This window comes from Rana temporaria, chromosome 7 (assembly GCF_905171775.1).
Source record: "Rana temporaria chromosome 7, aRanTem1.1, whole genome shotgun sequence".
Lineage (NCBI taxonomy): Eukaryota > Metazoa > Chordata > Amphibia > Anura > Ranidae > Rana > Rana temporaria.
In genome coordinates, this window is record NC_053495.1 from 56,392,807 (window position 1) to 56,415,136 (window position 22,330).

General features: G+C 46.7%; 1 protein-coding gene across 1 annotated transcript in view; it reads left to right on the forward strand.

Annotated features, from left to right (window-relative positions):
* Nucleotides 1–22,330, forward strand: part of RAC2 (Rac family small GTPase 2) — a 156,531-nt gene that overhangs the window by 57,385 nt on the left and 76,816 nt on the right. Inside the window, exon 3 of the mRNA XM_040359420.1 lies at nucleotides 8,618–8,735. Coding sequence (XP_040215354.1) covers nucleotides 8,618–8,735 — 118 coding nt within the window. The remainder of the gene's footprint in view (nucleotides 1–8,617; nucleotides 8,736–22,330) is intronic.

Consider the following 22,330-nt stretch of genomic DNA (forward strand, 5'->3'; position numbering starts at 1 on the left):
AGATAGCCCTAAGATCCGACAGGTGTAATTGACTTACACCGTCGGATCTTAGGCTGCAATTCTAGGCTGGCCGCTAGATGGCGATTCCATTGCGGTCGGCGTAGAATATGCAAATGACTAGTTACGCCGATTCACGAGCGTCCGCTTTGCCCGTCGCTCTAAATTTACATTGTTTCCGTAGAGATACGCGGCGTAAAACTAAGGGTGCTCTCTAGGTGGCCTAGCCAATGTTAAGTATGGCCGTCGTTCCCGCGTCGAAATTTTTAATTTCACGTCGTTTGCGTAAGTCATCCATGAATGGCGCTGGACGCCATTTACGTTAACGTCGAAACCAATGACGTCCTTGCGACGTCATTTAGCGCAATGCACGTCGGGAAATGTTAGGGACGGAGCATGCGCAGTACGTTCGGGGCGGCAACGCGCCTAATTTAAATGGTGCCAGCCCCATTTGAATTAGGCGAGCTTGCGCCGAGCGGATTTACGCTACGCTGCCGCAAGTTTACAGGTAAGTGCTTTGTGAATCAGGCACTTACGCTGTAAACCTGCGGCGGTGTAACGTAAATAGGATACGTTACGCCGCCGCAGCGTAACAGATTTCTACATGAATCTGCCCCTAAGTGATCAAACACAGCTGATCAAGGAGTGGGGAGGAGGAAAGCTGCACATCAGAACAAGTGGGCAGAGAATGGACACAGAACAGAAAACACATTCTATGGCATGCATTTACAGTGGAGGAGGGGGTGCAGTTCTGCATCCTAAACCTGGGCACTACATGATCTTGCATCGGTAATGACTGGTACTGTGGTGGTAATCTCTCTGTTGGCCACTGGATGAATTCCACAGTCCCTGTTTGGTTGCTTGGGTAGGCACTTCTGAAGCAGGCATAATACTCCAAGGTGTATGGTAACACTTACAGCTCTAAGGAGGGTAGGGACAGGGCACTGACAATGACAGAAAGAACCTGTGATACATTTGCCTATATGTCTCAGTTTACTGCTCCCTGCTAGCCAGGTTATTGATGTGCTAATGTCCCCTCACTATTTCTAAAGGTTAATTGATCTATTGTGTTGTGTGAAGGAGAGCTGGGTTTAAGTGGCTTGTGTTAATTATTCTGATTGCTTCATTGTGGTAATTATCTCTCTATATGCGGGGTCGAGCGGTCTGGTTGATGTATTCAGTACAGCTAGTGCTCAGCGTCATTGATGTCATTGTCTAAAGAAAATGTGTTTCAGCATCGGCCCCGTCGTGTCTACCTACTCATATGTATGGAAGCCCCAGTGTGAGGGGGGCGGAGATTTGTCATTGTAACAGTTTTGGAAATGACATATAAGCTGTGTGTGATATAACATTAAAGTCTGTGTTGTTCAAGCAGTAAGCTGGTCTCATGTGTGGCTTTCTGGGCGATTCCAGGGATATCCCTCCTCGTGGAATATTGGGGTGATTTTCGTTATGGGAAGAAGGGAACGTTGACGGGGATATCATACCGATACCGTCACAATTGGTTGGTAGCAGTGGGATTTTTCCCTTCTATTCCCCTTCACACCCGGATTCCAAGCAGACACTGGAAGAACTACTGGAAGTTCGTGGAAGGATTGCTAGCAACAAAACCAAGCGGGTCATCATAGCAGAATCAATGGAGCTAGACCAGGAGGACGGGATTGCAGCAACGCCAGCAGTACAAGAGATGGAGACACCAGTGATTCAGGAGGAGGAATCGCCAGCCAACAAGCTAATGAGAGAGAAGCTAGCGTGGTTCGGCCCGAACCCAACGCCAGATGTGGTACTGAAAGTGATGGACCTGTTAGCGAAGGAGGCTAAAGAAATAAGAGACGCGGAGCTACAGAAGGCTAAACAAATAAGGGACGCAGAACTACAGAAGGATAAACAAATAAGAGACGCAGAGCTACAGGAGGATAAACAAATAAGAGACGCAGAACTACAGAAGGATAAACAAATAAGGGACGCAGAACTACAGAAGGATAAACAAATAAGGGACGCAGAACTACAGTTAAAACTGGCAGCAGTCCAACAAGCAGCCGCACATTCTCCAAACAGTGAGTACAGCACAGCAGACGCAAGGAAGATTCCGTTTAGCGCTTTTAAAGCTTTTGATGAAAAGGACTGTGAGATTGATAACTTCCTGGCGGATTTTGAGCGACAATGTAACCTGCACCGAATAGCTAGAGGAGACTGGGTTGCAATATTGTCAGGCAAACTGTCAGGCAAAGCTTCTGATGCTTTCCGGACCGTGCCAGATCAGGATATTCATAGCTACAAAAAGAAATAAACAAAAACCAAAAGGTTGACGCTGCGCTAAATTAAATATTGAATTATAAATGTAAATAGCTGCTAGCACTAAATTGTGTACAACAACTTGGTAACATAAAAAAGAAAAAAACAGTGCAGCGCTAGTGAGTGATATTGTGCTCATATAAATTAATAATAAACAAAAAAAGTCATTCTGGAATAAACTGAAAATATAGCCAGAATAGGAAAAAACATAAAAATGCAGATGGATATATGAAGAAAAAGTCTTAAAAAGCCACGAAACAAAGTTCATATGACTCTATCCAGTAATTTTCCTTGTGAAAGAGAAGTGGATTGTGCAGACAATGTGAAAGACTCTTGATTGATGTGAGGTAAGCTGTCACCAATACACCCGTGAGGAAGGATAAGATTGCCTGCTTACCAGATGAAAAGACTGTTTTGCATCAGTCTAATAGGGCCTGTGGGAAGTCTGGTCTCCCAATACCTTAGCCGTCAAGATAACCACGGTATAGCTCAGCATACAATCCGAAGAGTCATAAACCAAAAAAAAGAGAAGAAGGACCTCTCATAGCGTATAACGTTTAAAAATAAAAGAGGGTTTAATAAAAATTGCACTTACAATTAGGCAATATAAATACAGCATGGATAGCAAAACGTCTCCGATCTCTTGTTCCGATGCTTCTCGCTACTCGGTCAGGAAAACACAGCCGGCGTTCAGGACGGAACGCGATGACGTCACGGCACCCTACGATCGTTTCGTCGCTAATGGACTTCAACGGGGGAGTAAGCCGGCTTACTCCCCCATTGAAGTCCATTAGCGACGAAACGATCGTAGGGTGCCGTGACGTCATCGCGTTCCGTCCTGAACGCCGGCTGTGTTTTCCTGACCGAGTAGCGAGAAGCATCGGAACAAGAGATCGGAGACGTTTTGCTATCCATGCTGTATTTATATTGCCTAATTGTAAGTGCAATTTTTATTAAACCCTCTTTTATTTTTAAACGTTATACGCTATGAGAGGTCCTTCTTCTCTTTTTTTTGGTTTATGACTCTTCGGATTGTATGCTGAGCTATACCGTGGTTATCTTGACGGCTAAGGTATTGGGAGACCAGACTTCCCACAGGCCCTATTAGACTGATGCAAAACAGTCTTTTCATCTGGTAAGCAGGCAATCTTATCCTTCCTCACGGGTGTATTGGTGACAGCTTACCTCACATCAATCAAGAGTCTTTCACATTGTCTGCACAATCCACTTCTCTTTCACAAGGAAAATTACTGGATAGAGTCATATGAACTTTGTTTCGTGGCTTTTTAAGACTTTTTCTTCATATATCCATCTGCATTTTTATGTTTTTTCCTATTCTGGCTATATTTTCAGTTTATTCCAGAATGACTTTTTTTGTTTATTATTAATTTATATGAGCACAATATCACTCACTAGCGCTGCACTGTTTTTTTCTTTTTTTCTTTTTTTCTTTTTTTCTTATTCATAGCTACGCCCGGGTTAAAGAAGTGCTCCTGGCTCGTTATGCAGTAACCCCAGAGTCCCACCGACAGAAGTTCAGGGACTCACGCAAAACCACGAAAGACTCTTATGCGGAATGGGCATGCCAATTGTCCCGGTCGGCCTCTAACTGGGCTAACAGCAGCCAGGCCACCACCGCAGAGGACATTTTGCAACTAATGCTCCTGGAGCAATTTTACAATCACATCCAGACGGATGTCAAAGATTGGGTGAGAGATCGCAGGCCCATGACTCTACCAGAGGCCGCGAAGTTGGCGGATGAATATGCAGATACTCGCAAGACGAACCAGGTCACACCACAGGAACAACCTCCACCACAAACGGTGCCCTCACACCCACCAACCGCTAGATACCAACCTCCTAACAGACCGGTGACATCTAGCCCTCGCTATCATCGCCAGGAGGGCAACGAACAACGCTGCTTCCGGTGCAAACAGCTGGGTCACTTCAAGCAGAATTGCCCCATGAATGACAACACCAGGTCAAATTGGTCTCAACCTGGGTACCGCCCACCAGCAGCAGCCCATTGTGTAGACTCGGCTTGGGATCCAAAGGAGCTGGGTCAGGAAGAACCATTGGGCACCCCTTACGAAGCCCTCATGGTACAATCTGTTATTACGGACAACAGGGAACACCATTGTCAGCTGGTCATGGGCGACAGCCCTGAGCCGGAGGGGCCCTGGAGGGAGCTGGGCAGAAAGAGGCACCGCCGGCCACCCTTCAAGAAGAAGAGGTCCTGGAAGCCGTATAACGAGCTGACCTGGGAGGAGAAGAAGCGACTGGAGGAGAGGGAGTCGCAGCGGGCGTCCCAGATGCGTGCCGAGATGTTCGCCAAGGGCCCACCGGTGGCCCCTTACACCACCACCCAGTTCCTGATGATGAAGGACCACGTGGAGAGCCTGCAGGACATGAGCAAGCAGGAGCTGATCCGTGAGTACATAGAGCTGGAGGAGTGCATAAGCCGCATGGAGGAGGAGAACAACCACCTGAGGTCACAGCAGCATGAACTGGAGATGGAGCTGGAGAAGCTCCAAGAGGAGAACCGGCGGCTGCGGAGGGAGCAGGGGGTGGCTGACCTTATGGGGCTCTGATTCCCCTCCCCCCCCCCCCCCCGGACTCTGAGCACCAGTGCTACAGCATTTCAACAAATATAACTTTTTCTTTTTATGAATCTCCTGGGATTGTCACTTCAGAGCCATAACCTGCCCCCTCCCATAGCGGGACACCTAGACGGCGGCGCACAGACCCATTCGCTGTCTTCACACTGACTTCTGGTGACTTTGCAGATCGCACAAAGACTTGGGGACTGACCGGCGTGTGATCTGACGACCCGGTGACATACCTGAGTCTGAAGCAGTTGCCAAGGGAGGTCAGTCATGCCAAACGGAGTTAACCTCTGACTAATAGCTCTGAACCCGTCAACCCTACTGGACCAGGGAAGGTCCAACCGGGTTTGCCGGAGCAGGGAGCAAAAGGGGGGCCATTGTGATACATTTGTCTATATGTCTCAGTTTACTGCTCCCTGCTAGCCAGGTTATTGATGTGCTAATGTCCCCTCACTATTTCTAAAGGTTAATTGATCTATTGTGTTGTGTGAAGGAGAGCTGGGTTTAAGTGGCTTGTGTTAATTATTCTGATTGCTTCATTGTGGTAATTATCTCTCTATATGCGGGGTCGAGCGGTCTGGTTGATGTATTCAGTACAGCTAGTGCTCAGCGTCATTGATGTCATTGTCTAAAGAAAATGTGTTTCAGCATCGGCCCCGTCGTGTCTACCTACTCATATGTATGGAAGCCCCAGTGTGAGGGGGGCGGAGATTTGTCATTGTAACAGTTTTGGAAATGACATATAAGCTGTGTGTGATATAACATTAAAGTCTGTGTTGTTCAAGCAGTAAGCTGGTCTCATGTGTGGCTTTCTGGGCGATTCCAGGGATATCCCTCCTCGTGGAATATTGGGGTGATTTTCGTTATGGGAAGAAGGGAACGTTGACGGGGATATCATACCGATACCATCACAGAACCCATTGCTGAAGTCCCAACTAAATATTATAAACCAACAGATGACCCAGCTCATCAGACTCTACCTAGACCTGTAACACCATGTTTGAATTTGAATTTGTTTTTGTATTGGTGACCCTGATCCATATTCTTATCCCACGCTACCTCATGTTTTCTTTTCCTTTCTATCAATTTTTCATATGACTTTTTATGTACACTATATTTAAAAAAGCATTGGGACGCCTGTCTTTACACGCACATGAAATTTAATGGCATCCCAGTCTTGGGCCTCGTACACACGCACGGTTTTCTCGGCAAGAAAGCTGCTGGGAGAGCTTTTTGCAGAGAAAACTGTGCGTGTGTATGGTTTCTCGTCGGGAAAACTGCCGGGAATCTCCACGAGAAAAATAGAGACACTGCGGAGAAAACCGAGCGTGTGTATATGTGTCAGGTCACCTGTGGCCAGATGACAAATGCACCCCGTTGGGGTCAGGGGTGCACCGCAAGGTAGTGAACCCTATAGCGGACTGCTGCGGATGGACAGGAAGCGTGAGCCCAAGATTCCCCAGGGCGTGGAGTCTAAGGTCCAGTAGGTGTTCACCAGAGCCTCTAGTGGTGAGGATGGCCTTCGCTGCAACTGAACCCAGGTCGCGGCCCCCAGAGTCCCCCAGGTCACGATTCGTAGGGAGAGAGGGGAAGCAGCCAATCAGGACACAAGGGATCGTGAAGGGTAAGCCGAGGTCGGGGCAACAGGCAGACGAGGATAACCAAAGGACAGGCCAAGGGTCAGGGTTACAGGCAAACAGGAGTAGTCGGGGACAAGCCAAAATCGGTACACAGAGAGATTAACGTAGCACACGGCAAGCAAGAACAAAAAGCTAACAAACAACGTTGAACAGCAAAGCAGACCTGCAGTGCACTAGTTAATATAGAGTTCCTGGGGTGGCCTGGGGTGGAGCCAACCAGGGAGGAGAGATGATAAAAGGCAGCCAGATAAGAGAGTCAGGCCTCTAATGAACACATGGAGGAGAAGGTAAGCTGCCAGACATTATTACATATCAATGACAATATGCTTACCTGTCCCCGGTAAGCCGGCACATGCTCGATGAGACTTTGACACATGCGCAGTAGCTTACAAGGGCAGTCTAGGGTGTAGCAAGATGGCAGCGATGGCATCGAATGTGACGAGCGCATGCTCGTCGTAGTCGATGACGTCACTGCGTTTTTGCAATTGAAAAGAACAGCGGTTCTTTTGAATGGCCATGTGTACACTAGGCGAGCAAGGAAAGCTTGCAAGGAATCTCGACAGGAAAACTGATGTTTTTTTCCTGAAGAGATTCCCGACCGTGTGTACAGGGCTTTAGACCGTAGGGTTCAATATTGAGTTGGCTCATCCTTAGGAGAATGTTTAACCATTTTTCCAAAAGCACATTTGTGAGGTCAGGCACTGACAAACAAAATCTCCTGCGCTCAGTAATGTGACGGTAGTGGAAATCGCCTGGAATTTCTATGGCTCCCGGTAAAAGAACAGGTCTTGCTATCCCCCAAGGGTCAGGGGACACCCAATGGAAGCACTGTAAAAAATGAAAAAGGGCGCACCAGCCTTGTTCATTACCCAAGTGGTGTTTATTAAAATAAAAAAGGAGGAAATATACTCATAAACAAGTAGATAATAAAAACATGTCAAAGTCCACAGTGGACACAAAGCGAGCAGGTCACCGGACTGTGTCTAGCATGCCGGAGAGCCTTCCAGATGGCTGACACGTTTTCGAGGGGAGATTCTCTCTTCCTCAGATGTTGAATGAGAAAGCCTATCTCGCAGTCTCCAGTCAAATTCATACCAAAGGTGTTCTATTGGATTGAGGTCATGACTCTGTGCAGGCCAGTCAAGTTCTACCACCCCAAACTCAATCAATTTGGTGGAGGGGCGATTATGGTGTGGGGTTGTTTTTCAGGGGTTGGGCTTGGCCCTCTAGTTCCAGTAAAGGGAACTCTTAAGGCGTCAGTATACCAAAACATTTTGGACAATTTCATGCTCCCAACTTTGGATGGCCCAAACATGACTGTGCACCAGTGCACAAAGCAAGGTCCATAAAGACATGGATGAACGAGTTTTGGGTGAAGGAACTTGACTGGCCTGCACCTCAACCTGATAGAACACCTTTGGGATGAAATAGAGTGGAGACTGCGAGCCAGGCCTTCTTACCCAACATCAGTGCTTGACCTCACAAATGCACTTCTGGAAGAATAGCCAAACATTCCCATAGACACACTCCTAAACCTTGTGGACCTCCTTCCCAGACAGCCTGTCCAGCAGCCACTGCCTGGTTTTGACAGGTTGCTGATGTTGGTTAAAAATGCACCTCAACCCCCTGGCATTGCTGTCTGACAATGCCCATGTGAAAGGGGCCTTGCTTCTCATAACATGCCCTGCACGCCCGTTCCAGCGCAGTTCTGAATTTAGCCACAAATGTGCAGAGGTGGACTGAAGAGGAAAGTAAAATAATGAAAATGTAATTATGATTTGTAATGTTGAGGCACTGCCCTAGGCACTGGCTCACAAATATAATTCTATGGTAAATACAGCCCTGCTTGGGATGAGACAACTTTTTTCTTCATGTAAACATGATTGGTTTGTTTTATAGACCAGGGTAGGGCCTAGAAGAAAGGCCTTCCTTGAATCATCTCCCTGTTTCTTTGAAAAGTTTTAATGTACAACCTAAACATACAGTGTGGTAGTTATAAAATGTAAGATTTTTTTCTGCGGACATCATTGTATTTACTCCATTGTGCAATCTGTGTATTCATTTTTTACTCTATGACAGGTTTGATAACTATTCGGCTAATGTGATGGTGGACAGTAAACCTGTGAACCTTGGATTATGGGATACAGCTGGACAGGAGGACTATGACCGTCTGAGACCACTTTCCTACCCACAGACTGTACGTATTAGATGGGTAGTATCCAGACTAATTAACGGGGCTATGATCGATGAGGTGTTTTGGTTTAGTCTAAAGCCCTGTACACACGATCGTTTTGTCTGATGAAAACAGACCGATGGACCGTTTTCATCGGACAAACCGATCGCGTGTTTTCCATCAGTGAAAAAAAATAAAACATGTTTTAAAATTTTCCTATGGATAAAAAAACGATAGAAAAAAACAATCGTCTGTGTGGAAGTCCATCGGTCAAAAATCCACGCATGCTCAGAATCAAGTCGATGCATGCTCGGAAGGATTGAACTTCATTTTTCTCAGCACGTCGTATAGGTAGATTCAGTAAGAGTTAGGCCGACTTATTAGTAGTCACTTATAAGTATCAGAATCTACGCCGACCTATGTTTAAGCGTATGCTCAAACAGAGATACGCTTAAACATATCTAAGATAGGACGGCTTGCGCCGTCCTATCTTAGATTGCAATATTTCGGATGGCCGCTAGGTGGCATTTCCATTGCGGTCGGCGTAGAATATGTAAATGAGGAGATACGCCAATTCACAAACGTACGCCCGGCCGCCGCAGTAGTTTTACGCCGTTTCCGTAACACATTACAGGCCTAAGGTTATTCCATCTATTAGGTGGAATAACAATGTTAAAGTATGGCCGCCGTTCCCGCCGCGAGATTCAAATTTTTCACGTCGTTTGCGTAAGTCGTCCACGAATCGGAATTTACATTGTTTACGTCCACGTCAAAATCAATAGGCCCATGCGGCGTACTTAACCGCAATGCACACTGGGAAATGTAGTCGCCCGGCGCATGCCTCATTACCATCAAACACGCCCCCCTCCAAGACATTTGAATTTGGCGCCCTTACGCCCGCCCGCTTTAGGCTACGCCGCCGTATATTAGCAGGCAAGTACATTGAGAATCATGTACTTGCCTAGCTAACTTACGGCGGTGTAGCCTAAACAGGCTAAGCTACGCCGCCGCAAGTTTAGGCACTTCTCTCTGAATCTACCTAGTAGTGTTTTACGTCACTGCGTTGGACACGGTCGGATTTTTGACTGATGGTGTGTAGGCAAGACTGATGAAAGTCAGCTTCATCGGATATCCGACGAAAAAATCCATCGGATTATATTCCATCAGATATCCGATCTTGTGTACAGGGCTTTAGTATTAGCTGCTTGACAAGACATCATAGTTGGGTTAGCTGTTAACATAAAAGGAGCCTTTGCTTTGACCTTGCACTTCTCCATTCAGCTGCCAAGAATGAAAGGAAAATCCTGTGTAAGTCTTTAACGTTTTAGGTTACCCCTAGGCTATGGATATCGCACATATGGCTCAGCACTCTCATGATCAAAGTATATGTAAATCCTTACCTTGTAAATCAACCCAATCAGTTTAAAATAGAAATAAAAGTCAATCATTTGTCCATAGCTTTTTTTTAAATAAGTGATTACATAATCTCTGTTCTCGGCTGCATAACAAGTTTAGAGAGGTAGGGATGGAGAAACAGCAGCACACTGAGCTTCAGCACAAGCCTTGGTAATTGGAGGACAGGCAGGCTGTTCTCCCAGCACAGCCAGAAAACTGACCATGCTGAAATGAGTGTGTTCACATGCCTAGCATGGTCAGATAAAAAAAAACAGGGGGACTGGCAGTATCACCAGTTTTCACACAAAGGAAGCAATGCAAAGAGAACAGGATACTTTTTAACACAAGTACATTATACATCAGAGACCTATCAGGAATATGAGATGTTGGGGTAACATATTCATACCACTCAATATTTTGAGATGGGAACGAGGGACACCTATTAGCAAAAGCATATGGGCATAGGACACACCCTCTGCCACGCCCTCTTAAAGGGAATTATAGAAAAAATATGATTAGCTGTTAAACCCACAAGTGTTTTTTTGTTTTGTTTTTTTACCAGTACTATTCCTTGGCTTTACTGGCTTTGGAAATTTATAAATGTAGCCATTTAGAAATTGGATGAAATGTTTAGCACCGGGAAACAGTTTTTGAAAGATAAATAGTGCATTTTATATACAACTCTATAGATCAGACCAAAGTGAGGGACAAATGAACAGGAAAGAGGGACAGAGGGACTTTGTTCCAAATCAGGGACAGTCCCTCGAAATCAGGGACAGTTGGGAGGTATGCATATTCTTTAAGTTGGATGCTGCACTTGTAAGTACCAAGTATTGCCTTTTGCTTTTGATACTGAATAGTGTGGCTGGGGAAGAAAGAAAGGTGGGTATGGGGGGCTTTAGAAAACCTATTGCTTTGCTCAAACACAGGTTTTCTTTAACCACTTAACCGGTTGCCGACCGTCGCATGTACATATACGTCCACAGAATGGCACGTACAGGCATATGGGCGTACATGTACGTCCCCGCCTTTCCGCGGGTCGGGGGTCCGATCGGGACCCCCCCCCGTAACATGCGGTGGTCGGAAACCCGCGGGGAGCGATCCGGGACGAGGGCGCGGCTATTCGTTTCTAGCCGCCCCCTCGCGATCGCTCCCCAGAGCTGAAGAACGGGGAGAGCCGTATGTAAACACGGCTTCCCCGTGCTTCACTGTGGCAGCTGCATCGATCGAGTGATCCCTTTTATAGGGAGACTCGATCGATGACGTCAGTCCTACAGCCACACCCCCCTACAGTTGTAAACACACACTAGGTGAAGGCTAACTCCTTCAGCGCCCCCTGTGGTTAACTCCCAAACTGCAACTGTCATTTTCACAATAAAGAATGCAATTTAAAGTGGAGGTTCACTCGAAAAGTACATTTTTAACATGAGATTGAGGCTCATTTTGTCAAGGGGAATCGGGTAGTTTTTTTTTAAATCGAAGCAGTACTTACCGTTTTAGAGAGCGATCTTCTCCGCCGCTTCCGGGTATGGGCTGCGGGACTGGGCGTTCCTATTTGATTGACAGTCTTCCGACAGGCTTCCGACGGTCGCATACAGCGCGGCACGATTTTCCGAAAGTAGTCGAACGTCGGTGCGCAGGCGCCGTATAGAGCCGCACCGATGTTCGGCTTCTTTCGGCTACTCGTGACGCGATGTATGCGACCGTCGGAAGCCTGTTGGAAGCCTGTCAATCAAATAGGAACGCCCAGTCCCGAAGGCCATACCCGGAAGCGGCGTAGAAGATCGCTCTCTAAAACGGTAAGTACTGCTTCGATTTAAAAAAAAAAAATACCCGATTCCCCTTCACAAAATGAGCATCAATCTAATGTTAAAAAAAAATTTCGGGTGAACTCCCGCTTTAAATACATTTTTTTGCTGTGAAAATTACAATGGTGCCAAAAATGTGTCAAAATTGTCCGATGTGTCCGCCATAATGTCGTAGTCACGAAAAAAATCGCTGATCGCCGCCATTAGTAGTAAAAACAAAAAAAAATAATAAAAATGCAATAAAAATATCCCCTATTTTGTAAACGCTATAAATTTTGCGCAAACCAATCGATAAACGCTTATTGCGATTTTTTTTTACCAAAAATATGTAGAAGAATACGTATCGGCCTAAACTGAGGAAATTTTTTTTTTTTATATATATATGTTTTTGGGGGATATTTATTACAGCAAAAGGTAAGAAATATTGAATTTTTTTCAAAATTGTTGCTCTATTTTTGTTTATAGCGCAAAAAATAAAAACCGCAGAGGTGATCAAATACCACCAAAAGAAGGCTCTATTTGCGGGGAAAAAAGGACGTCAATTTTGTTTGGGAGCCACGTTGCACGACCGCTCAATTGTCTGTTAAAGCGACGCAGTGCCGAATCGCAAAACCTGGCCTGGGCATTTAGCTGCAAAATGGTCCGGGGCTTAAGTGGTTAAGGACCGCCTCCTGCACATATACGTCGGCAGAATGTCACGGCTGGGCACACGCTTGTACCTGTACGTCCTCTTTAAGTGCCCAGCCGCGGACCTGATCGCCACTGGAGTCCCGCGATCGGTCCCCGGAGCTGAAGAACGAGGAGAGCTGTGTGTAAACAGAGCTTCCCCGTTCTTCACTGTGGTGCTGTCATTGATCGTGTGTTCCCTGATATAGGGAAACACGATCAATGATGTCACAGGTCCAGCGCCGCCCCCCTACAGTTAGAAACACATATGAGGTCACACTTAACCCCTTCAGCGCCCCCTAGTGGTTAACTCCCAAACTGCAATTGTCATTTTCACAGTAAACAATGCATTTTTATAGCATTTTTTGCAGTGAAAATGACAATTGTCCCAAAAATGTGTCGCCGTCATTAGTAGTAAAAAAAATGTTTTTAATAAAAATGCAATAAAACTACCCCCTATTTTGTAAACACTATAAATTTTGCGCAAACCAATCGATAAATGCTTATTGCGATTTTTTTTACCAAAAAAAGGTAGAAGAATACGTATCGGCCTAAACTGAGGAAAAAAAAAGTTTTTTTTTATATATTTTTGGGGGATATTTATTATAGCAAAAAGTAAAAAATATTGTTTTTTTTTTCAAAATTGTCGCTCTATTTTTGTTTATAGTGCAAAAAAATAAAAACCGTAGAGGTGATCAAATACCACCAAAAGAAAGCTCTATTTGTGGGAAAAAAAAAGGACGCCCATTTTGTTTGGGACCGCGCAATTGTCAGTTAAAGCGACGCAGTGCCGAATCGCAAAACTGGCCGGGTTCTTTACCTGCATTTTGGTCCGGGTTTTAAGTGGTTAAGGTTGAGCTCCAGGAATTCAGCCATTTTAAAATCAAATGCAGACATACTATACATTAAAGTGGAGGTTCACCCTAAAAACATGTATAAACTATTACATTCAGCATACTTCTGACATGTACAGTATGCTGTTTGTTTTTTTTCGCTGTACATACCGTATTATTGTTCTTTTCCACCCGTCTTCCGGGTTCTCACTCCCGCGGGAGTAGGCATTCCTATGCGGCGGCGCAATGTCACCTGGGACTTAGCCTAGATGATTGACGTGCTTGATAAAAACTTTCCCTCGGCGGATAAGGCGCGTAACGAAATTCCGAAAATAGCCGAACTGGGAGTCGGCTCTATACGGCGCTATATGGCGCCTGCGCACAGACTAGGAGCCGTGTAGAGCTGACTGCGCAGGCGCCGTATAGAGCCGACTCCCAGTTTGGCTATTTTCGGAACTCGTGACGCGCCTTATCCGCCTGGGGAAAGTTTTTATCAAGCACATCAATCATCTAGGCTAAGTCCCAGGTGACATTGAGCCTCTGCATAGGAACGCCTACTACCGTGGGAGCGAGTACCTGGAAACCGGGTGGAAAAGAACAATAATACGGTATGTACAGCGAAAAAACAAAAACAAAGAGCATACTGTACATGTCGGAAGTATGCTGAATGTAATGGTATATACATGTTTTTAGGGTGAACCCCAATGAGGTACATGTCACCTCCTGGACTTATCTCTTTATTTACATCTGACAGTGTTATGGAGCTGGGGAGGATAGCTATTAAAAGGAGAGACACTGTATTTTTTCACACATCAGTTCTGCCCACCCCTCCCCTCTGCTGTCCATTCACAGAAGCCTTTGTAGTTTGTGAATGAGTTTTTATCAGGGATTTATGAATTAGGCTCAGGCCATTTTAAAGGGCTACACTGCCAGAAAAGTGTTGTTAGGGAATTTTTGTTAGGTGCCGACCCGAATATATATATGAGTTACACCCATTTTAAGAATACCACCCATTTTTGGAAATGCTGGGAGGTTGGGTTATGCCAAATATACACTTATTGCAAAACAAGGTACCATTGAAAAACTAATAATAATTTCTAGTTTCTAAAAAGAGTGCAGGAATGTAAAATAATAAACATTTTACACTCACCTAGATGGCTGCAGCATCGATTCGATGCTGTATCTGTCCACCGTCAGCTCTACACTGAGAACTGAGGGCCAGATTCTCGTAGAACTCCGGCGGCGTAACGTATCGTGTTTACGTTACACCGCCGCAAGTTTTCAGCGTAAGTGCCTGATTCTCAAAACACTTACCTGTAAACTTGCGGCGGTGTATCGTAAAGACGTCCGGCGCAAGCCCGCCTAATTCAAATGGGGCGTGTACCATTTAAATTAGGCGCGCTCCCGCGCCGAACGTTCTGCGCATGCTCCGTTCGCAATTTTCCCGACGTGCTTTGCGCGAAATTACATTGCCCCGACGTGTTTGTGAATGGCGACGTGCGTAACGTACTTACGCCAAAAAAATTTTTTTTAAATTCGAAGCGGGAACGACGGCCATACTTTAACATGGCTGGTGTAAAGTTAAGCAATGAAAAAGATTGCTTAACTTTGCGACGGGAAAAAACGACATTACGCACGTGAGTCGGTTCGTGGATCGCCGTAAATGCTAATTTGCATACCCGACGCTGGAAAACTACGCAAACTCCACCCATCGGCGGCCAAAGTATTGCAGCCTAAGATCCGAAGGCGTACGAAGCCGTAAGCCTGTCGGATCTTAGCCAAAAGCCGTCGTATCTTGTTTGTGAATCACAAACTAAGATACGACGCGGCAAATTTGAAAATACGCCGGAGTATCAGTAGATACTCCGGCGTATTTGTTATGTGAATCTGGCCCTGAGTGATCAAAGACTGCTGATCACTCAGTTCTCAGGTCTGCTCTGAGTACAAAGCAGTGATTATCAGTCACCGCTCTGTGCTCTGTCCCTCTAAACCAGACCTGGGCAAACTACGGCCCGGCGGACCTTTTAATCCGGCCGCCGCCGAAATCGCCGCCGCCGCCGCTGCCACGTTAATCACCGCGGCGGGGAACATTACAGACAGCGTTCGTTTGAACAGCTGTTTTCCCTGCCGCGCATAGACACTCCCCCTTGGACGGATCTGTCCAATCGCGAGCAAGGGGGAGTCACATAGACACTCCCCCTTGCTCGCAATTGGACAGATCCGTCCAAGGGGGAGTGTCTATGTGACTCCCCCTTGCTCGCGATTGGACAGATCCGTCCAAGGGGGAGTGTCTATGCGCGGCGGGGAAAACAGCTGTTCAAACAAACGCTGTCTGTAATGTTCCCCGCCGCGGTGATAACAGTAGGCAGGGCCGGGAGGGGTCACTGTGCCCATCACACGCAGCCACTTGTGCCAACACATGCAGCCACTTGTGCCAACACACTTGTGCCAACACCATAAATTGTCGCCACTGTGCCAATCACACGCAGCCACTGTGCCAATCACACGCAGCCACTGTGCCCATCAAACGCAGCCACTGTGCCAATCACACGCAGCCACTGTGCCAATCACACACAGCCACTGTGCCAATCACACGCAGCCACTGTGCAATCAATTGTTGCCACTGTTCCCAAACACAGCCACTGTGCCAATCACATGCAGCCACTGTGACAATCACACGCAGCCACTGTGCCAATCACACGCAGCCACTGTGCCAATCACATGCAGCCACTGTGCCCATCAAACGCAGCCACTGTGCCAATCACACGCAGCCACTGTGCCAATAACACGCAGCCACTCTGCCCATCAAACGCAGCCACTGTGCCAATCACACGCAGCCACTGTGCCCATCAAACGCAGCCACTGTGCCATCACATGCAGCCACTGTGCCAACACACACAGTCACTGTGCCATCAATTGTTGCCACTGTGCCCATCACACGCAGCCACTGTGCCATCAATTGTCGCCACTGTGCCCATCAAACGCAACCACTGTGCCATCACACGCAGCCACTGTGCCATCACATGCAGCCACTGTTTAATCAATTGTTATTGATTATACAGTGGCTGCCTGTCCCCAGCGTCTGTCCCCCTCCTGTGTCATGTCCCCAGCGTCTGTCCCCCTCCTGTGTCATGTCCCCAGCGTCTGTCCCCCTCCTGTGTCATGTCCCCAGCCTCTGTCCCCCTCCTGTGTCATGTCCCCAGCCTCTGTCCCCCTCCTGTGTCATGTCCCCAGCGTCTGTCCCCCTCCTGTGTCATGTCCCCAGCGTCTGTCCCCCTCCTGTGTCATGTCCCCAGCGTCTGTCCCCCTCCTGTGTCATGTCCCCAGCGTCTGTCCCCCTCCTGTGTCATGTCCCCAGCGTCTGTCCCCCTCCTGTGTCATGTCCCCAGCCTCTGTCCCCCTCCTGTGTCATGTCCCCAGCGTCTGTCCCCCTCCTGTGTCATGTCCCCAGCGCCTGTCCCCCTCCTGTGTCATGTCCCCAGCGTCTGTCCCCCTCCTGTGTCATGTCCCCAGCGTCTGTCCCCCTCCTGTGTCATGTCCCCAGCGTCTGTCCCCCTCCTGTGTCATGTCCCCAGCGTCTGTCCCCCCTCCTGTGTCATGTCCCCAGCGTCTGTCCCCCTCCTGTGTCATGTCCCCAGCGTCTGTCCCCCTCCTGTGTCATGTCCCCCCAGCGTCTGTCCCCCTCCTGTGTCATGTCCCCCCAGCGTCTGTCCCCCTCCTGTGTCATGTCCCCAGCGTCTGTCCCCCTCCTGTGTCATGTCCCCAGCCTCTGTCCCCCTCTTGTGTCATGTCCCCCCAGCGTCTGTCCCCCTCCTGTGTCATGTCCCCAGCCTCTGTCCCCCTCCTGTGTCATGTCCCCAGCCTCTGTCCCCCTCCTGTGTCATGTCCCCAGCCTCTGTCCCCCTCCTGTGTCATGTCCCCAGCCTCTGTCCCCCTCCTGTGTCATGTCCCCAGCCTCTGTCCCCCTCCTGTGTCATGTCCCCAGCCTCTGTCCCCCTCCTGTGCCATGTCACCAGCCTCTGTCCCCCTCCTGTGCCATGTCCCCAGCCTCTGTCCCCCTCCTGTGCCATGTCCCCAGCCTCTGTCCCCCTCCTGTGTCATGTCCTTAGCCTCTGTCCCCCTCCTGTGCCATGTCCCCAGCCTCTGTCCCCCTCCTGTGCCATGTCTAAAACAAGTACTCGTACCAGTTTTCCAACAATGATATTTACTGCTTTTTATAAAGAAATACAATTGATTTTATGCAGTATTGAGTTTAGCCTTTTGGCCCGGCCCTCCAAAATATTTTTAGTTTCTCATGTGGCCCCATCGAAAAAATAATTGCCCACCCCTGCTCTAAACCCTGCAGAGCCTGGACTGGCACTGTGATGTTAATCAGTGGCAGACTTTAGCAGATCCTGGGTCACAGGAGTGCAGCGACCCACAGGAGAAGTATAGCCAAAGTAGCTTTGGTCATACTTCTCCTTTAAACATCCCTCTGCAAAAAGCAGGAAAGTTATTTTAAGTGAAAAAAAATATATTTCCAGATTACATTATTTCCAATATTTCAAATACAACACAATGCATGTGTTGAGACATTTTAATAGGTAATAGTATATATTTTTTATTATTTAAAAACATTACATAGCTGGGATTAAGCTTTTATCTAGATATTAAATGTAACCAGATATTGCTGAGAGGGTTTCCCACTGTTGTATCTTTCAGCTGGGAAATATCCTGAAGGTTTAATTTTAATGATGCGAACAGCTAAATTTAATTGAGCTTTTCAGTTGTGTTCAGAAAAAGAAAATCATATTTTTAATTAGATTGTGCAGGTAGTCATTAATAATATGAGTTGTCGCTTTCTGCGTTCAGTAATTGTCTCTTTCCCTCACTGATAATTCACCCCATTGCTTATATGCCCGCTGTGCCTGGTTTAAACCCTGTGCATTGATTTGCACAATGAGACTTTGTAATTCGTGTAGGAGCAATTTATTATTCTTTATAATGGGTAGCCAGCCTGTTAAGAAAGTCCCTTACACATAACTATTGTTACTATCACATGTGCTTGGTTACATGCCTTAATCAGTAAAATTAGATTCTGTTTGGTGCCAAGATAATAAAACGAGGTGCAAAGAGGCTAATTCAGAACATGGTTCAATGCCTTGGTTTTGCTGTGTATGCTAAATTAAGCACTATTTTGAATAAGGTTTATGTATCATATTCTGTATGAATAGATTATAGAAGCTTTTACTGTTCATAATCAGTGGCTTTACAAAGAGGTCTGAAATACTGTAATATAAAACTCATTAACATGCTGCTCCATGTTTAGCAACTATATAGGGAAAAGTATAGTGTGTTTTCAGTGGACATACATTTTGAGTTATTACTGCAGTGTTTATCCTAAATTTATGTTTTATTGTAATCTTCACGTTTTTACAAACCCGCTCTGTCATATTTTTGCTTTTGTATTAAATATATTGATATATGAGGATTAGCCACCGGAGGGAGCTCTCCCTGCACTTCACCTGAACTCCAGGCAAACAGCAAAATGCATAGATAAAATACAGGTATATCCCACTTTTAAGTACACAATCGGGTTTATTTACTAAAGCTGGAAAGGGCAAAGTCAGGCTCATTTCTGTACAGAAACCAATGAGCTTCCAGGTTTTATTACCAGGCTTAATTGAACAAGCTGGGATTAGAAGCTCATTGGTTTTTATGCAGAAGTGAGCCTGATTTTGCGCTTTCCAGCTTTAGTAAATAAACCCCATTGTGTACGTAAAAGTGGGGTATGCCTGTACATCTACACAGCTTGAAATATCTGAAATCTCACTGAGCTGGTCTCTGGATTCAGTTCCTGCTCCATGTAAATGCCACATATCAAAATAAAGGAGCGAACAACCATAATGTCATACTGGCCCAGATTCAAGAAGCAATTGCGCCTGTGTAACCATAGGTTACACAGCGCAATTGCTTACTTGCTCCGGCGTTACGAATGCTCCTGATTCAGGAACATCGTAACCAGGGGTCAAGTCCTGAGGAAAAAAGTGTGGGAACTCCCACCCAAGATCCACTCCCCCACCCAAAAAAAATGATACGCTCATATGCATAATTACTAAACCGCAAGTTCTTTCTAAATCCCGCGATAACTCGCGGCAGACCTCCGCAATGTCTCCTGGGAACAATGACAAAAGCTCCAAGGAGACATTGCGGCATCGAGGAAGTGACGGAATACCCGCACACTACCCGATGAATCCATATACAGGAAGCGGCCAGTAACATAAAGGATTACTAAGGTTCGCCTGCCCCTGACAGTGAGTCAAGCTGGGCATCGCCGTGGCGCTTAGTGAAGGATTGGCTCGGGCGGCTCGGCTGCTCTAGTCCTGCAAAGGGAACTGAGTTCCTGCTGTGAAAAAAGTGCAGGAACTCCGTTCCCACGCGTTCCCGCAGGACTTGAGCCCTGATCGTAACGCCGACTGCAGCCTAAAATCTGCGTGGCATAAGGCTCTTATGCCACGCATATCTTAGGCTGCATTCGTGCGATGGCCGCTAGGTGGCGCTCCCATTGTGCTCAGTGTATAGTATGCAAATTGCATACTAACACCGATTCACAATGTTGCGCGAGCCCTGCGTACGCAATTTACGTTGTTTCCGTACGGCGTGTTTAGCGTAAGGCTGCCCCTTCTAATAGCAGGGGCAGCCAATGCTAAAGTATACCCGTCTATCCCGCGTCGCGACGTTCAAATTTTACGTAATTTGCGTAAGTGATTCGTGAATGGCGCTGGACGCCATTCACGTTCACTTTGAAGCAAATGACGTCCTTGCGACGTCATTTGCCGCAATGCACGTCGGGAAAGTTTCCCGACGGAGCATGCGCCCTACGCTCGGCGTGGGAGCGCGCCTAATTTAAATGATTCCCGCCCCCTACGGGATCATTTACATTAGGCGCCCTTACGCAGGGCAAGTTTACACAGCGCACACGCAATTTACGGAGCTACTGCTCCGTGAATCGCGGGTAGCGCAGTAAATTTGCGGGGGCGCAGGGCAAAAACGTTGCCCTGCGCCTCCGCAAGAAAGGGGCAAATCTACATGAATCCGGGCCAATGTGACCAAACTTTTTTTTTAACAAACAGCATGTCTTGCACACCTCCACCTTGAGGACTGCTATATATATATATATATATATATATATATATATATATATATATATATATATATATATATATATATATATATATATATATATATATATATATATATATAGTGGAACCTTGGATTACGAGCATAATCTGTTCCAAGAGAATTCTTGTAATCCAAAGCACTCGCATATCAAAGCGAGTTTTCCCATAGAAGTTAATGGAAACTTAGATAATTTGTCCCGCATTGACTTCTATGGCATGCAATACCGCATGTGGCCAGAGATGGGGGGGCGCCGGAGAGGCTCGTAAATACTCAGACAGTTCGGCTGATTTTAGAAACCCTCAGAAAGGTTCGAAAACACTCGGGAATGGAGTATTTGCGAGTATTTACAAACGGCTCAGAGTGTCACCGGCGCCACCGCACCTCTGGGCAAATGGGGTACTGCACTCCCCATTTGCTTGAATTGTGCTAATTTTGCGGGACAAAATGCTTGTTAATTTGAATTCCGCGCCCGCGTAGCGTTACGCTGATTCTCAAAGGCAGTTATGCTGAAAAAATAGGCTTCCTCCATCGACGTAACTTGATTGCGGCGGCGTAGAATTGTGTGCAATATAACTTTGGCCGCTAGGGGCGCTTCCGTTGTTGTCGGCGTAGAATATGCTAATTTCCTAGATACGCCGATTCACAAACGTACGTGCGCCCGGCGTTCGTTTTTTACGTAGTTTGCGTTAAGGCTTTTCCGGCGTAACGTTGCTCCTGCTATTAGGAGGCACAGCCAATGTTAAGTATGGACGTCGTTCCCGCTTAGAAATTTGAATTTTTTACGTCGTTTGCGTAAGTCGTTCGCGAATAGGGCTGAACGTAATTTACGTTCACGTCGAAACCAATACGTCGTTGCGCCGTACTTGGAAGCAATGCACACTGGGATATGTACACGGACGGCGAATCACGTACAAAACGTCAATCACGTCAGGTCATCGTAAATTTAAATAAAACACGTCCCCCTTCCACATTTGAATTACGCGCGCTTACGCCGGCCCCTTTTACGCTACGCCGCCGCGACTTACGGAGCAAGTGCTTTGTGAATACAGCACTTGCTCCTGTAAGTTACGGCGGCGTAGCGTAAATACGAAACGCTGCGCCACCGTAACTATACGCGCCCGTACGTGAATCTACCCCCCGTGTTGCACGTAAACCAAGCTTCCAATAATATATATATATATATACAGTATATATATATATATACACACTGATTTGTTAGGAGTATTCCTGAAGTGTAGGAAATGCTGTTTTTAGGGCTTTTTGGCCCCACTTTTATTTAGGACAAAAAGTTAAACAGAATGAAAGGTTACCCCTACAGGGGTTTCCAACTTCAAAATACAAATGAAAAACCACTGCAGAGAGACTGCACAGTGTACTGCGAGGGGCTGATACCAAGCCACATTCAGGTACTACACTACGGGGGGGAGATTAACTAAGGGCCCTTTCAGACGTGCGGACCGTATGTCCGCATTTTCATCCATCCGTTGCGGATGAAAATGGGACATACATTGGTCCCTATGTGATTGCGAGTGTCAGCGCATGACCATCCGCTGACACCCGTAATCGTCCACCTCCGCAAAGATCCGATTTTTCGGATGGAAGAAAATTCTATTTTTTCTATCTCCTGAATAGGGGGTGGCAGCGGCAACAATAGATAGATGCATGCAAGGAATGAATCTATCTATTGGTGATAGACAGGTGCAGGATAGAGGGGGCTGCACCCTTTATGAATGCACAGCCACTGACAGTTACATGC